The 18,091-nt window shown below is 42.5% G+C and overlaps 1 protein-coding gene across 3 annotated transcripts in view; it reads left to right on the forward strand.

Moving 5' to 3' along the window:
- E2F3 (E2F transcription factor 3) overlaps nucleotides 1-17,793 on the forward strand; it is a 69,368-nt gene extending 51,575 nt beyond the window's left edge. For 2 of the 3 annotated variants that reach the window (XM_057700503.1, XM_057700504.1), the window contains exons 2-7: nucleotides 7,104-7,215; nucleotides 8,461-8,662; nucleotides 10,026-10,184; nucleotides 13,128-13,242; nucleotides 14,522-14,657; nucleotides 15,807-17,793. In XM_057700503.1, the coding sequence (XP_057556486.1) occupies nucleotides 7,104-7,215; nucleotides 8,461-8,662; nucleotides 10,026-10,184; nucleotides 13,128-13,242; nucleotides 14,522-14,657; nucleotides 15,807-16,069 (987 nt within the window). In that variant the 3' untranslated portion in view covers nucleotides 16,070-17,793. Of the gene's footprint in view, nucleotides 1-7,103; nucleotides 7,216-8,442; nucleotides 8,663-10,025; nucleotides 10,185-13,127; nucleotides 13,243-14,521; nucleotides 14,658-15,806 lie in introns of all 3 variants that reach the window. The other variant, XM_057700502.1, reaches the window with a different exon arrangement.
- The last annotated feature ends 298 nt before the right edge of the window (nucleotides 17,794-18,091 follow it).

The following is an 18,091-nucleotide window of genomic DNA, read 5'->3' on the forward strand; positions in this document are numbered from 1 at the left end:
CCGAGATAAAATGCACACCAGCTACTCCTGGCGCCAGGTGCCTCTGTCTGCACTTCCTGCGTGCTGTTCAGTTCATCACTTCTTTGAGATATTGGTTTCTGATTAGGCTCCTCACCTAACAGCTCATAGAGATGCTGCTCTTGATAGATTCTGAACTTAACCTATTGCTGGGAGAAAATAATAATAATAATAATAATAATAATAATAATAATAACTCCAGAGAAGACCTCAGAGCTCTTCATCCTAAAAGAAGGTTATCAGTGAAGGTTGATGCTGGGAGTGTGGTTATTCGCCTAGCATGTAAGGGACCATGATCTGGCCCCTTCTTCATCCTCTGCACCGAAGCCCTCCTCTCTAACTCACCAGCACCTCCAAACCAGGGCCCTTCCAAGACTCTGTGCTTGAACAACCTGCTTAAGGCCCCCCACTCCCACTCCCTTTTTAAATGGTTAACCAGATTGAGTTAATATATAGTCACAGCTGGAAACGAGGTATTCTGTTCTTAAAATCCTTGTGCCCTAACCCACTGACCTAATGGCCAGAATCCAAGTGAGTTTCAACTACGGTGTGGTCTCAAGCTGGAGATCCCCTCCTTTGAGTTATTTCACGATTGTAATTAATCTGGTCCTCATTCTATTTATTTAATCCCTATTTTCCTCTATTTCCCTTATTCCTCTGTTCAAAATGCCCCATCTCACCCTTGGCTTTGAGACAGAAACTATCGTATATCTAGTTCTTTCCCTTGCCCAGGTCTGTGAACCGGGGTAAAGGGAGTTTATTGCACTGTTCACAATTTGTTAACCTACAGCGGGCAGGCCTTTTTCTTGATTTTTTTTCCTGTGACTCCGTTGAGTGGTAGGTAAGAACGCCACTTCCCTTCCCACCATGAAAATGGGATGCCCGTTCTGATAACATACCCTGTTTCTGTTTCGAACCCATACCCATACATATTGAATGGGTATAAGCCACCAGACTTCTTTTGTTGAACTTCAAAAAGTTGAGAAGAAGAAAATAAAATCACCATAATCCTACCACCCAAAGATTAATACTCTTAAGCTGTTTGCTATATATCCTTAGATACTTTCTTCCTATGCATAGTTTTCCCACAAAAATAAAAATTTACTATTCACACCTGCTATCTTAAATCACATATACAGATGTACATCGTTATTAATTGTATAACACTCCATTATATCAATGTACAATAACTTACTGAATTTTTCTCCTGAGGTTGGGCATTTATGTTGGACATATGTGGAAAAGCATAAATATACGAAAAACGGGCTGTGCTGTTTTTATTAGACAAACCCTAGAAACAACGTAAATGTTCTCAGGATATACTGCAAAAAGTGGCAGTGTTAGTTTGAAAGATACAAATTTACTGTGTGTATAGACACATCACTTTGTAAAATCCAACCAAATATTACAGAACTATAAACATGGACTCATTACCTCATATTTAATTTTACTTCTCAGAGATAATCTCCATTAAAATTTGATGCAGATCTTTCCAGACTTTTTTCCCCTGTGGATACACAGAAAATTTCATATTAAGGTCTATAGTTTTATAGTTTTTTTTACCCCTGTGAGATCATATTCTACATATCCTTCTGCAACCTTAATTTTTTCCCCTTTATATTTCTTAAAAATCTTTCCAAACATGTAGATTAACCTCCAGCATGTGTTTAAAACGTGTGTGCGTATATACATATATATATGTATATATGTGTTTGTGTATATATATGTATATATATCCCCCTTACTGGTTGGTAATATTGGAGCTTTGTGATTTACCTGCCAGGAGACTTCGGGAATTTATTCCTTGGTTCATTCAAAATAAATGAGTCAGTTTGATTGAGTACATGCCATATGCAAGGCTCTGGGGAAACTAAGTTCCTTAAGACCTGAGCTCACGGTCCAGTGCGGAAACCCGGAGTATACATGTGCTGTGATGCTGAAATCATGTCCTAGCAGCCCAGAAATTGCCATGGCAGCAAAGGAGGCACGTCTCAATCAGTGCGGGGAAGTCATGGTCACCGACAAATTATTCGAACAGACCTTAGTTCAATCCTGGTTTTTGTGACTTATTAACTGAGCCTTTAGGTAAATCCTTAGCTTCTCAGCCTCAGTGCACGATGGGTACTGTAATGCCTACCCCACCATGCCGTCATGAATATTTATTGGGAGAGTGGTTATAGCAGAGGAGTGTTGAATGTCTATTAGCAGGTGTCTGGCTAAGTAAACAAATCATGGTATATTAATGGATACAATATTATACAGCTCTAAAAAATGAGGTCATTCTGTGTGTACTGATAGGGGCCAAACTCTGAGACATGTTATTAATAGTGTGTGGTTTGCTACCATTTGTGTAAAAAAATTTTGATAAGATGTGGTGGTATAAAACTATATATGTACTTGTATTTACCTAGACCATCTAAAAGGCTATCTAAGTAACTTAGTAGTGCTTGCCTTTGAGGAATGGAACTGGGGACCAAGAGCGGGAGAGAGACACGACATTGTAAATCAACTATACGCCAATAAAAATTAAAAAAAAAAAAAACAGTGGGAGAAAGATTTGCTGTCCATGTATATCCATTTGTGCTGTTTGAATTACTATGTGCATTTACTATATAAAGGAAAGTTTTTTTTAATTATGAATAAAGTAAAACTCCTTTAAGTTTACCATAAAGTAAGATGGTATCAATTTAATATAACTTTTCAAATATTTTTATGTGGCAATCTTTTACAATCATTTTATGGAGTGGTTATAAGCACAGGCTTTGGAATAGCCATATTTAGTGGCTGTGGGGATCTTGGAAAAGTTATTTAAGGGCTCTAAACCACCACTTTCTCCTGTAAAATAGGAAATAATAATAACAACTACCTTCTGGGGTTGTTGTAAAAATAAGATAACATAGTCAAGTGGAAAGCGATTAACCTGGCATATAACGTGCTGTCAGCACTCAAATGTTGAGTGCATTATAGTTCATACTAAAAGGCTGTATCTAGGATTCTTGGTTGCAAGTGGTAGTAATCTAACAGATATCTCCTACCAGAAAAGGGAATCTGTCGGCTCACACAAATGAAAACCTAGGGTAGATCTGTCTTTGGGACTGGTGAGATCTTGCACCTCCCCTGAAGGCACTGGGACTCAGTCTCTCTGCAGCTCTTAACTTTGCTTTCTTCTCTGCTGGCTCAGTTCCCAGGGAGCTCCTACATCCTACCAGCCCGATAAGTCCCAGTGAAAAGAACCCAGTACTTTCCGACAAAAGTCCCATCACCGAATGATTCATCCTGCCTTGGTCACGGGTAAACCATCCGTAAACCAGGCATATTAGCCTTCTGACTGGACCCCAATGATTGGTGGGCCCAGATTAAGGTCCCCAACTCTGTAACCTTGATGGGAAGGGCCAGCCTAAGACACTGAACAGTGTCAGGCCTTTTGTTTGGCCTTTTGTTTTCAAACCTGGAGACAAAGAAACCACCTGAACTAAGAACTGTAGAGAAGCTCCCCAAATGAAAAATTAGGGGTAACAAATGCCAGGTAGACAGAAACCATGGACGTTCCCCTCGGCCCACTGCTTGGCTGCCTGACAGTTACTCCTATTATTTTCACGTGGACGTTTTCCAAAACGCATACCAGTGCAACTGTTCCTTATGTCATCATAGTTGGGGTTGAGGTCCTAAAGTTAGCACATACTTCCTTTCTAGTAAAAGCCACCCTTGATAATACCTCAGAAAGATGCTGTGAGGGTGATCTACATAGCATCACTCATATTCAGCCTTTACTCCTGCTTAGGACCAAATGGCTGGGCCTCCTGTTAGGCACCAGATACATTAGTCGCTTTACCGGTAGGGACCATGTAATATGAAGATGTGTTTATAAACAGGGTAGCTCTCCATGCAGCAAGATGTTCACATTTGAGCAAACAAAAATTGAGACGACCGAGAGGAGCTTTTCACCTGTGCTGGTGCTCTGCCCATTGCAAGGGAGTGTAGGCAGAGACTACCTGCCCTGTTTAAATCCTCCCATCTGCCTTCGTGTTTGTTTTAACAAGCATGCGTGCTCCAGCTTGCCAAGGTAAGCATTAAAGTCATGCGGTTCCATCACATATCAAAATGTGTAGCCTTTCCCCAAAAGAGAGTCCAGTTACTGTGCCTGTTCTCAGATCCAGGACCTACAGGTACTATGTGGTCCAGTTTAGTCCTCAGTCACTAAACAGTGGAGGAAAGGTAACAGGATAACCCAACAGAAACATCCATTTGGAAAAGGGGAGATCACACCCGGTAGTCACCTCCCAAAGGGTGTCATGTCCTCAGTAGGAATAGCAGGCACTTGGAGACTGCTGGAAATGTGACTTGATTGTGCAGCCAAGATGGCCACCCTGATTTCTACTCTTTGGGACCATTTTCTGGGGCTGCCCTTCTTTCACAGCTCATTTCTTTTTGGTGTAAATTTATAGGTTTAGTGATTGATTCCCTTAGAGACTGAGGTCTCGTAGGCCTTTGCTTTTTCTGGTGCCTTTCAGATGTAGTAGATTTTCTATCTAGTATTGAGATTTGGTCAACTCTGTGGTTTGGTGCTTGGTTACCAAAGTCACACAACCTGACTCATCCTGGTCCTTGAAGTTAGATCTCAGTTTCTTAGCAACAGATCTCAGAATTTCCCCAGCCTACAGCTCACTGCTTCCACCGGCCTTAGCCTCAAATCAATTTGAAATAATAGCTGAGGATGGGGGGGCAAAAATGAAAATGTCCCCAGGCTGCTGGGCAGTGGGTGTTTCTTTATTCTGAGAGTTCAAGGAGAGTGCAGCCTGAAGGGGCCAGGAGTTCAGCGGCCCAAGCTCTTTTCCCATTTTGCCTGCCTTCTGTGGACTTTAGCAGGGGCAGAGGATACAGCTCTGTATCTTCTTGGATTGCTTTCTACAGAGAGAAAAAGCCTCCAAAGCAAAGCTGTTTTCTCCGTCTCTACTTTTAGGTAAGCTTCCAACAAAGAAGCTTATCTCTATCAGTGATCATTTCCCAAAGGTCCCAAGAAGTGACCAGCACACCCTGCCCCTCTTCATGCCAGCTGCCCATTGCCCTGGAGCCCCTCTTGACCCAGCCATGTCCACAGGCTGTCACGTCCCCACCACACTTTCAGGAGCCCAACTCAGAGTGCTTTGAGCAAAAAGGAGACTCTGTTGGCTAACGTAACTGAAAAATCTGGGGAAGGCCAACTGCATGTCCTGACCCACAGTTTTGAATAATGGCTTCAGACCCTTTTCTCTCTGTTTCTCCACTCTGCTTTCCCCTGGGGAGGCATCATTTTTAGGTAGCTTCTGGCTACCAGCTTATCAACCTTACTAAGAAGGCACACCCTTCCTACCCGTAGTTCCAGAAAAATTCCTGGGGTTGCCTTTGTTCAGCCAGCGTTGGTCCTGTGCCAAAAGGACTGCAGTCATTGTGGGGGAGGGGGAGGATGGAGCGTTAAGACCAGCCCGGCCCCGGGCACCTGTGTGCACCATCGCACTCTTAGTCTGTGAGAGGGGAGGGATGCGCCCCAAAGAACAGTCAGGGAGCTTTTGCCTGATGAAGAGGGAATGTTCACTGGGCCAACCAAAGCAACAGGCCCACACAAGGATTTGACAGTGCATTTGGGAGTAGACAATGAAATTAAGAAAGTTAATTTGCTAATTGTCATTCCTAGGCCTTTGAAGTGATGATGGACTGCCTAACAGAAAGATAATGTGTGCCACAAAAGCAGGCCACATAGTAAAAGGATACCCACACACACACACACACACACACACACGGAAAAAGGTGAAATGATAATTTTAATAGTATCTTATTTAATAATATTTTATAAAGCCAAAACGGCATCATCTTAACGTGTAATCAACATAAAAATGATTCTTGAGCTCTTTCAACCTTTTCTGTGCTACGTTTTGAAATCCAACGTGTGTTTTACACGGACAGCAAGTGTTAGTTTGGATGAGCCACCTGTGGCTGGTGGCTACTGTAGTGAACAGAGCAAGGTTAGCTGATAACTTTCCATGGGGAAGCTGGACTTTGATTTCTGTGTCATGGGGACTTATTTTGAAATTGTGAATCTCCTCATTAGAAGCATCCCGCCCTGAAATGAGCCTAAATGCACATTGCCATATGGGTGTCTCGTGGGTACCACCCCTGTCTGAACGCCCTTCACACCCATGCAGTCAGTCCTCAACAATTCCTTATTTAATTACCTGGCTTCTCTCCTGGACTCTGTGCACTAGGAACCAAGGGACTCTTACCTGTCTCGCTTACCTCTGTTCCTTACATCCAGAGCCCAGTACATAGAAGACATGAAGTGGACATTTCTAAAGTGAAAATCAGATTCAAAACTTGGCTGAGAACTTCTTGTTTGCCCAGTTTGATGACAAAATGGGGAAAATAATCCTAGTTGAAGCCCAAGATTGAGTGTTTGCAGTATCTGTTATTCTGATGAATGAGGATGTGTAGTCTGTGACTAGTTGTGTTACTATTCAATCACTCTTTCTTTCATTGAATATATAGAGAGAGAGTGTGTGTGACTGAATACCTACAGAAACCCAGGCTCTGTGCCAAGGCCTAGGTATACAAAGATAAATGGGAAACACTCCCTGCCTTAAAGGAAATGAGAAACAGATAAGTAAAATAACTCATATCCAGCAAGTGTTATGATACCAGTAAACACAGGGTGTGTGGGGAGCACAAGGAAGGGGGTTTAGCCCAGGTCAGAGATGAAGACGGCAGCAGAGGTTTGCTGGGGAAAAGCAAATTTAAGTTCCATGGTGCCTGGGGTATTCTTAGTCTCCAGCCCCATGCCTGGCACGTATGTTGAATCAATGAGTAAATGAACAGAGGGGCTGCAGAGCCTAACCCTGAAGGATGGTTGGATTTGTCCATCTGAGCGCTGGTGGTGAGAGCCCCGCCCCAGAGCCGAGCCCCGGCTGGAGAGAACCGAGACCCACCCTGAGTGGGGCGGAGAGGGGCAGGGAAGGCTGGTGCAAACCTGCGGCGTCTGGCAAGGGCCAGATCACAGCCTCACCGGTGATCGTCCATGTGACCAGCGACCAACGACTCTACTCTCCTTATTCCAGGCAAAGCGCAGGCTGGAGCTAGGAGAAAGCGGTCAGCAGTACCTCTCAGATGGTTTAAAAACCCCCAAGGGCAAAGGAAGAGCTGCACTCCGAAGTCCAGATAGTCCAAAAAGTAAGGATTCCGTCACCTCTTCCTCTTTGGGTGTGAGCTTCCCAACTTTCAGAGCTTGTGGCTGAAGGGGTGCCGAGGTGTGGATAATTTTGGCATGTTTGATTCTTTTTCATTTCTATCTGTGCCTATCCAAAAAATAAGTACGATGTCTGCAGACATCCAGCGAAAGGTTTACAGAGTCACTCCGGTACCTGAATACTGACTTCAGGGGAGGCCTCTTCCGATGTGCGCAGTCTCATTTTTCAACTCAGAATTCAAGCTCTTCGGCACCATTCTATAGTCAAATCTATCTTCAAGTTTCCTTCATGGATCTTACTTCAGGGACCAGGGCTTGCTGGGCGTAGGTGATGTCTGTGCTGGCCTAAATCTCTAGTTCAGCCTATGGCAGTGTAAGAATTCATTTGAGACCCATAAATTGCAGCTAGTTTCCATTTCCATCAGACACAATCATTGTTTCTTTTGGGAGAGAGAGAAAAGGAGGTTGGAAATAGTTAAATAGTCCTTTACATCTCTGGCATTCAATGCAAAGACTAAATTAATGTAGACTTTGTCCTCTCCTATCCTATAGTTATCAATTAGGCAGTCCACAAATTGTGTGTCATACTAAGTTAAACCCTTGACCTGTGCACCTATAGGAGAATAAATACAATATTAAATGAGGACAGTTCATTCCAGAGGGATGGGGAGATTGGACTGAAAGAGATTTCCAGGTATTCTTCATCTCCATGATTTGAAAAGTTGGTGAATAAGTTATATACACACAGAGACACCAGAGCCTGAAAGTCCAGTTAGGGTGGGTCTGTCTGGGCCCTGTCATCAGATACTGAAGAGATTTGTAGCCTGACCCCATCAAGCTAGGCGCCACATGTGCTGATCCCCTGAGGCTACAGCACTTTTTCATTCATTCAACAGATATTTTTGAGCACCTACTCTGTGTGAGATACTTCAGTAGACCCAGGGAGTAGGGTAAGCCAAAGTAGAAACTACTGAGAAATTCACAGTAAAACGCTTTAATCAAACAGGAATTTTTACTGTCCCTTCCTTTTCTAATAAAGCAATTTCAGAGCTTTCTGTAACTCACCAAAACATCAGCAACAACAGCTTTGCTTCCGACACTAATACCTGGGCTGCTGGGGGAAAGGAGGCTTGCTTGACTGCAAAGAAACCCTTCATTTCTTTACCTTTCCCCCTATCCCCCTACCCGCTCGGTTTTTGTTTTTCTTTAAGCTCCAAAATCTCCCTCAGAAAAAACACGGTATGATACATCACTTGGTCTGCTCACCAAGAAGTTCATTCAGCTACTGAGCCAATCACCTGATGGGGTCTTGGATTTGAACAAGGCAGCCGAGGTGCTGAAGGTGCAAAAGAGAAGGATTTATGACATCACCAATGTACTGGAAGGCATCCACCTCATTAAGAAGAAGTCTAAAAACAACGTGCAGTGGATGTGAGTACCAGTCCCATCCCCACCCCGCACCCCCCATTCACTGGCTCTGGGGTCCTTGCAAACTGCACAGGGGCTTCTCCCAGCCCCAGCGTTCACACCCATGCGCACACTTCATTCCTTTTCTTTCCTACCTTTTTCTTCTCTCTCCTTCTCTCTCCCCTCCTCAACTCCTTAGCCAGAAGTTCAAAGTCTCTTTACAAAGAGACCTTCTGTTTAGATGCTGTCAGAGATAAAAGGGTTTATATTCAATTAGCCTCAAGCAAGGGGATCCTGGGATTAAATGGGGCCCTGCAGATGTAAAGTAAAATGCTGTTCATCTGTCACCGTGGTATCTACGTGTATGCGCACATGTGTAACCTAAGAGATGCTTGCACAGATCTGTGGCTTGTCTCTGACAGGAATTTAGAAACTCTCTGTGGCTGTGTATCAACACATCTGTGTGTACGCATAGTTGTCAGGTATCTTTATTCCGTGGTTCTCATTGCAGATTAACTCACTTTCTGTGTAAATTAAGTCAAGACTCAAATGCCTCGGTTCCTTCTGGAAAGCCAGGATGATAATACTTGTCATCTACACACCCACATGTATGATTAAATGTATGATAATGTCATTTGTGAATTATGGACAGAGCATGTGAACACCCAGTATTTTAGAAGGAACTATTAAAGCATCATTGGAAGGAATAAACCTGTTATGGGTTGGCTTTGAAAAAAACACTACTTCAAACATGATAAAATGAACAGGTAGTTTTTTTGTACTTTTTTGGAATTTTGCGACGATTCAGTGACCCATTTTAGCCTGTGGTTGAGATAAGCCTGTTGGGGGTTAGTTTTTGTCCTTGCATCCAGCATGTATATCTGTTTTCTTAACCTCCTTTTCCTTTTTAGTTGTTGGTATAAGACGGTCAGAAATTACCTAGCTCTTCCATGCTTTTTTTGGAATGACGTTTGGTTGAATTTTGAACCATTCCATCTTTCCCTTCACATTTTTCTATCTTGCTCTGTCTTTCTATCCTTTTTCCCCCGTTTCTTTTTCCCCGCTGGGAGGCATGTGGCAGGAAGGAGCCGCCTCCTTTTGCCCTTTGAATTTGAGTCTTCTGAAGAAACAGGCCTCCTCTGGAGGAAAGAAACCTGAAAATAGCAGTGTTTCTTCGCTTAATTTCTATGGTGTGAAAAGTGAAGGACTGTACGTATGAAAACATATGTATAAATGTTCTAATTTTAACACTTGGATAACAAGCAGTGTGACCTCCTGCATCACGATGGGAGGTTTACCCAAAGGACCATTTCTCCCAGCCCTCCCTTTCCCCCTCTCCCCTTTGGCCTGTTGAGCAGCCGTGCAGAATCTGTGTTTGGGTTTCCAGGGGCTGCAGTCTGTCTGAGGACGGGGGCATGCTGGCCCAGTGTCAAGGCCTGTCAAAGGAAGTGACCGAGCTCAGTCAGGAAGAGAAGAAATTAGATGAACTGATCCAAAGCTGCACCCTGGACCTCAAACTGTTAACCGAGGATTCAGAGAATCAAAGATATCCTTTGTGCCACCTGTTCCGGGGGACGGGGGTGGGGGTGGGGTTAGTGCCTTCCAGACTGTTTCCAGGGTTGACGATCTGACCCTTATTCACAGAATAGAATTTTACTCTAGCTTCGTGCTAGTAAGCATGTGTGTGTGTTCAGTATTTATGGAATGATAGTCATTAGACTGCATCCTCCCATATATCTTTTGATAGCCAAGTGGGAACTGTTTTTTAAAGCATTGTTTTCATGCGTGGTTGGGACATATGGATACACCCAGAGCGTAAGGCAGCGATTAATGAGATACATAAGGTGTCACTATTCATATTAATGATAACATTCAGCAGATTCGTCTTGGGCTTCCCAGATTTTGGGTGGGTGTTAGCTGTCTCTGTTGGGGTTCTCATATTCTATTTTCTTGTCATCAGATATTAGAGTCAGTTGGGATTTGTTGAATCTGTGTGATTGAACTATAGTTGAGGGAATTGAAAGAGTACAGAAGAATCATTCTATAATTTTTAAAGCATATCATGCTGAATCACAACACCAAAAACTGATTTCAGGACCACCTCAAGGCCTAAGAGATCTCAGTTTACCCATTCATCCACAAGCATTAGTCCTTGGAAGGAAACATATAAAAAGCCAACTCTTGTTCGCAACTGGCTGACAATCTGTTGACCACCTGAAGAAAACTTACTGTTCATCACCTCACTTCAGGCCATAGAGGAGAGAGATTACTTCATCGTGTTGACAAGAAGATTTTGCAGTTTTCTCGGTTATTGGTAGAAAACAAAACCAGTATTTTAAGTAATCCCATCTCTAATTTTGGGTCCACGTTTATCTTCGTTAGACAGAAAATAAAATGTGACCTGCCCAGTTTCTTCTAGTATCTCGTCTCTAGTTGGCTTTCTGTTGGAGTTATGGGGACATTTCTTCTCCAATTCAAGCAGTTTTTGGAAACTCCGATTGTTCATTTCCTGTTGGCCAGAAGATTAACCTTGTCAGCTGATGATCTGTGAGCCAGAGAAGAGGTGTGATGATTTGACCTCCCAGTGGTGGCCAGAGTGGGTTTACCTGGGAAGAAACAAGAATAGCTCTATCTGGGCTGTTTCCTACATTGTTTCGTCGGGAGCCCCTTCCAGGAGGAAATGTGGTTGTTACCTGTGATTGGCAACTTATAGCCTTGTCACCTACGTTAGCTTTCCCTGGGGCCTTTGTTGCAGAAAATGAGAGCTTCCTTGCAGGGTGCATTCTAACCCAAGAAGCAAATTCAGGAGGGAGCCACAGTGGAAGCACTTCTAAGTTTGTAAGATTAGAGAATGTGTTTGCACAATTGATTTCAATTGGCCATCCAGTTCCGAATTTGGTACAGCTTGTTCACAGATGTGTTGAAATTTTCCTTCCTGCAGCATGTTGGGTAATTGTAGATGAGCTTTTATTTTTAATAGGTTGTTGTCAATAGCTTTTTGACAGTGGGCTGTGGGGTAAGTACCTCGTTATCAGTTTCCCCACTGTTCTCAGAAAAAAATTCATAACTGTCAAGTCTTCTATAAAGACAGCAATTGGCTTCCTTGATGAGACAGACGATGACCTGAAACCCAGAATCCTGCTCGAGCTGTCCTGTCAAGCTCAACACTGAATTAGTTGCTGTCTGAACTACTGAGACTTAAAGATGATAGTCTGTGATAGATGTCCCTAAATGTACATGCAGATTTTGGTTGAATATGCTTTTTTTCTGGACAGTAGGTTCATAGCTCACTTCAGTTTCTAATAAAAAGCTACTCATCTAAGGGACATCATTTCCTCTAGGCTGTGTAAGTCCTATTTCTGTATTAAACATGTTAGATCACAGACTATTCACTACATTATATTACCTCCGGAAATGCCTTTGTTGGGTTGTGACTTGCCGTTTTATCCCGGGCATTTTTTGTAAGTTAATATAAAAAGCAACCAGCTAAAGACATTGTGCATTAATTCTGTTATTCCACGTCCCTTATAAAAGGAAGCTATGCGACCTATTCTCTTGTAGCACCAAGTCAAAGCCTGTCTCTCTAGGCAAGCTGGCATGCGTACTTTTATCATATGCTAAGTACCACATGTCTCCTTAACATCCTCTTAGATTTGACTGTCAGGGCACTTTCAAGAATTGTTCCGTGCTCAGAAGTAACTACTGAGAGTACTGAAATATCATTCTACTCTCTTTTCCTAAATCATTTAGGTTGCAGAGCACCTGGAAGCTGCCTTGCTCCTTGTGAACACTGAAATATTATAGTTCATGATATCATACAAAGGATAATTTTTCTAACAGAGAAATAACGACACGCTTATCGGTAGGCAATATATGACACAACCAGCCCAGGTGCACTTAAGAAAACAAGCTGTCTGCCTGAGCAGTGCTCGGAGTTCTTCCACAGATGTATAGATCTTCTGCTCATTCATTCATCTGGGTGGCTGCTGCCGCTTTCTAATAAGTGACAGAAGTTACTGGAGTTTCAACAACAATACGGTTAATAGAGCTTAAGTGCTTTCTGTAAATTAGGGCCTGCCGTCGGTCAGTGTGAGTGACGGAATACTTCACTGGATTCACGGGATACCTGTGCTCCAGAGGAATCTGGTTTGAAAATCCCTGACCAAATTGGGTGTCAGTTTTCTTTTTGAGAGTTGAATTTAACTATTTGTTTCTGTGTTTAATAAAGCAGCCATGGCCTTAGAAATGGAAAGGAAAAAAAAAGCTAGGCACTTGTTTTGCTGTTTAGGATTTCAACCAGAAAAGAAGATTCATGGGAAATCCCATATATTCAAGGGAGATCCCATATAGTTAAAGAACTAGAAGGAGAGACAGATGCATTCTTCTAAGAGAGAAAATACTTTAAAAATTTTCCAGTCATCTACTTTGTTATCTTCATAATGGTTACATCCCAGACGATTAGTTGGAAGATTTCCTTAACGCTTGTTACGTTAGCTTATGTTACATATCAAGATATTCGAAAAATCAGTGGCCTTAAAGACCAAACTGTTATAGTTGTGAAAGCCCCTCCAGAAACAAGACTTGAAGTGCCTGACCCAATAGAGGTAAGGAGATAATGTCTTTGTTCATCTGTGGAGATCTTTTTGGAATGCCTGGTGTTAAGGAATCATTGACTCCTGGTTAAAGTCTGTATTCTCCTAAAAGCTTGATAGTTCTTCCCCATCTGTTTTACTTAATCCTAACCTTAAAAACATTTCAACAGTTTGATATGTATTGAGTGTCCAAAAAGTCTGATTTTAACATAGCAGGGCATTCAACTCAAAGTGGTTCATGGGGACCTGTCCCTCTTGTATTTTCTTTTTCATAATTTTTTAGCTGGTTGTTCTGATCAGTTTGAACCGGTGAGGAATTTTATGTTGATGACTCTGGATATGGTCCCCACCGTGAGTGGAGATATAAATGTTTTAAAGTAGCTCCCTAATTTATCTTAGCACATTTTAAGAATTTATCATTTATAACACATTTACTTTTAAGAAATCAAATGGGACTTTGGGTTAATTGATAGACTAGAAAATTGTGAGAAAACAAGGAGCATATTTTTGTGATTGCGTTCAGATATACTTTGATAATATAGGCCTAGACTATAATTATAAGATAAAGAAATGTAGTAAAAGAATGCATAGAAAATAAAAAGAGAATGAAATTTGCAAGCTCCCAATCTAGGGTAGAGTTCTCACTCTATGACCTAGATGAAGAAGAATTTTAAATATTAGTGTGCTGCATTCTCGTATTAAACTCAGTTCCTAGCATTTAAGAATACTATTCATCCAGTGGCTATTAAAGTTCAACATAAAAAAGCCCTACTTTTAAGAATAATAACATGGAAAAACTGTATTTGGAACACTTAAAAGCCGTTTAAATAGTTTGCATAAAAGGAATATATATGTTTTTTTAAAAACTCACCTCCTCTTGGCAGGGATCAGCAAACTTTTTCTTTACAGAAGCCAGACAGTAAATCTTATTGGCTGTGTGAGCCCTATAGTCTGTTGGGACTATTCAGCTGCCCAGCTCTGCCATTATAGTGTGTGTGTGGGGGGGGGAGGTGACAGCCAGAGGCTACACAGTGACAGTGGGAATGGGCGTGACTTTGCCAATAAAACTTTATTTACAAAGTCAGTTATTGGAGAGGATGGACCCTCAGGCTGCAGTTTGCAGCCCCCTGCTCTAAAGGATGACAGGCGTTGATTAAGGTGGACTACCAGTGGAGAGGCAAACGGAACAATGAAAATTACCCTTATTTTCCATTTTTTGCTGAAAATTACTACAGTTTTCATTCCCAAAAGAACTTTCAGTCTGAACTTCTCTCACTTGTTCTGTTCAAAGAGCCTACAAATACATTTGGCAAGTACCCAAGGACCCATTGAGGTTTATTTGTGTCCAGAAGAGACTGAAACACACAGTCCAATGAAAACAAACAACCAAGACCACAATGGGAATATCCCTAAACCCACTTCCAAAGGTAAAAATTCCACTTCTGTCATTTGGAAACTATGTTAAAAATGAAGGTGACTAGAAGAATCCTGTATCAGGATCACAAGTATGGGCAAGAAACAAACATTTCTGTTATTAATGTGATTAAAGCAACATTTTTTTTACAAAAGCATTCTGAATAGTTTGCAGAAGAAAATAATGATCTTGGGCAAAGGGCTCCTCCACCCACTTAATGTAGTCCCTTCAGGCTTTTGCTATCGGCAGAAACCATTTCTCTACAGTGTTTTGGAAAACCGGCAGAAACGAGGAGTGAAGCTGTGAGCTGTCTGAGTGAATCACCAGCTACACTTGGCCGCACACCGCTGAGTGATACCGCAGAGATCATTAGAGAGGGAACTGAAAAAAAGTTTGGAGAGAGAAGCCTTTTGCCAGAGAAGTTTTATCTTAATTTTTACCCCCAATGTGATGGAGAGAGAATAAGGGAGGCAAACCCTGGGAAAATAAATGTAATTCCTCCCTCCACTGTCCCTACAGCAAAGGAAGGTTTTTGCAGTCTTTTTGTTTTTTCAGATTGGAGATAAGTATTTAATTTTCTTCCAATATAGCAGCAAGAATAAGAGTCATTTAAGTAATCAAGTCTGACTTAATATTGCGGCGGGGGGGGGGGGGGCAGGGGGGAAGCTACCTCAAATGGTAAAACAAAAAACCACTTGTTTTTTTTTCCCCACCCTAGAACTTCAAAGAGGATGTGTTTTTAGAAGTATCTTTAATAAGCTAGTTGTTCAAAAAAGACTAAATTAAAATCAGGGATCTCTACTAAGGGAGCCAACTTTTCAGTCTGCGTGTTTTGTTTTCTTTTGTTTTTCTTTAAAGAATGACTAATTGATAGCAGGACGTTTTTGAACTTGTTAGCCTCTAATCTTTGAAGCTACAGGTATTCTTGTTTGCTAACAGTCAGTATTTTAAAAGTTGAGTAAGTAGACGAGAACAAAAAAGACCTGATTGGAGTCACTGCTGACAGTGCCTGTCAGTATAAAAGGTGATCTATACTGTCATGTCATCTAATTGTCCTTAGCAGAGAGTGCATGCTTTTATAACAGTCACATGTATATGCTTCCCTGAAATTAATTTGATTTTTGCCTAACTTTTCTTGCTTCCGCCAACTTTTTCCTTGCAGACTTGGCTTCAACCAACTCAGGACATAGTGATTGCTCAATTTCTATGGCAAACCTTTCTCCTTTGGCCTCCCCAACCAACCTTTTACAGCAGACTGAGGACCAAATTCCTTCCAACCTAGAAGGACCATTTGTGAACTTACTGCCTCCCCTGCTCCAAGAAGACTATCTCCTAAGCCTTGGGGAGGAAGAAGGCATCAGCGATCTCTTTGATGCTTACGATTTGGAAAAGCTCCCGCTGGTGGAAGACTTTATGTGTAGTTGATCATGCTTTGTGTGGACTCCCCTTATAAACCAATATTTTTTTATTACGGAACCAGAACATCTGTCATGCAGTGTTGTCCCTTCCTACCTTCTTCCTCCAAGATAGTATCATGAAGTAAACTACAAACTTCAGAACAAAGCTGACATTTTAATGAATTAAAACAAAAAATTGTCTAAACGCACAGTTGCAGGCTCCCTTGGAAAAGTCCTGCCTTGCCCCAGGCTCCAAAATCTCCTGGATGAGTCAGCAAGTGAGAAAATGTGCAATCAGGTGTCTCTCACCCGTCCTTTTCCTCCTTCCCTCCCGGATTGGCTTGCTGTGCCTGATGGATGGGCTGTAGAATGGGGTCTGGCCACCTGGCCCACTCGAAAACAGCAATCTTCCTTAATAGCATTTCAAGCCGTGCCTTCTCCGCAGAATGCATGTCTTTGGGGTCTGCTAATTTGGAATGGAACTGCAGGAACTGTAAACTTGAAGTCATGCAAAAGTATGAAATGGATTTCTTCAGCTCTTCTTAGGAATATTTAAATTACTGTCATAATTCAATTTAAGCTATGGACTGCGTGTCCCACTAGGAGGTCAAGAGATCCTCCACAGCCTTTCGGATGAAGAAACTGTTTTCAAATATTTGTCGAAGATACAGAAGACTAGTCGAGTTCTGCCCCTCTAAGCTGTTGTGGATTTTTCCTGTCTCCATAAACCACTCCCACTTCCCTGCCCCCAATGTACTTGTCAGTTTGAAGTTGATTTGTAGCAAATGCCTACTTAGGAGTTCTTTGTGGATTTAGATTTCTTTTTTTTAATTTTTTAAGCTGCCATTTAAGCATTCCTGTGGCACCCATCACCATTTCAATTTAATTGTTTACTTTGAAGCGGTTTTTGCTAATTCAAATTATTTAAGCAGAGGTGGAGAACCTCTACTGATCAGAGCATCTAAACGTGTGTGATCTAAGGTTTAACAGCCTCTGCAAGAAGCTTTGCCCCATCGTCCTTCCTTCCTCAGGAGGGGGTGCTTGGAGCAACTGGAGCTCGCTGACAGGGGTGGCCCATTTGGAAGGAGAACCAGGTCAGCTGACATAGCAGCCCCAAGGAGCAGCAGGTGTGGGTCCCTCCGTCCTTGGGCTTCCTGGGCTCCCGTGACTGGGGAAAGGGCTCTCTTATACTGCACTCAGGGAGACCACTTCTCAGGATGGGGTCAGATGGAGAGGCCTCTGGGGAGAAAGACATCCCCCCGTTGTGAGTAGCGTTCTATCAGTGGCATTTACTTTAGCTGGTGAGAACAGGGAGCTCCCACTGTGTTGGGGGCTGCAAGAGTCCTGGCCAGAACCGATTCCCCTTCTGTGAAAGAGTGAGTTGGACCAAGGGAAGTCGGGGATGTAGCAAAAGCAGGACAGGATGCCAGGGCATCTCTCGCTTAACTCTTCAGGCATGGTGTCCCAAGTTGGAGGCTTCATGACAGCTGCAAATCCTACCAGTTATGTACAAGAATGGCTTTCCCATTGGCCGGGGGGAGACGGCCATCTCCCGCTGGCAATGTGGCAGAGTGTCTCAAATCCATTCCTTGGATGCTAAAGACCGTGGGAATGAGGGAGTCATCTAAAAAACAAACCTCAACACAAAGAACAGTTAAATTGAAATGCTATGTGCCCGACACAGTGGTAGGCACATGGTAGGCACTCGATTCACACGTTCAATTGAATGGAAAATACATCCCTTAGGAAAAATACAAACAAAACCACGGAAGCCCCAGCCAGTTTACTCTAGGTAGATTTCCACAATATGCAAAGTGGTGGTGGGGTCAAAACAAATGACACCAGCACTTTAAACTATTTGTGTAGGTATGCATGGGTGTATGTTTGAGAAGAAAAACAAAGGTGCAGATTATCCTCCTTTTTCTTCGGCCTCCATCCCCACCCTCCTCCCCTCACACACACTGGACTTGGTCCGAGATGAAGCATTGGGTGGGGGAGGGAGGGGGAGCTTTGTGTCAAGTGCCTACTGGAAATGCACTGTGGGGTTTTT

Source organism: Hippopotamus amphibius, chromosome 11 (assembly GCF_030028045.1).
Source record: "Hippopotamus amphibius kiboko isolate mHipAmp2 chromosome 11, mHipAmp2.hap2, whole genome shotgun sequence".
Classification (NCBI taxonomy): domain Eukaryota; kingdom Metazoa; phylum Chordata; class Mammalia; order Artiodactyla; family Hippopotamidae; genus Hippopotamus; species Hippopotamus amphibius.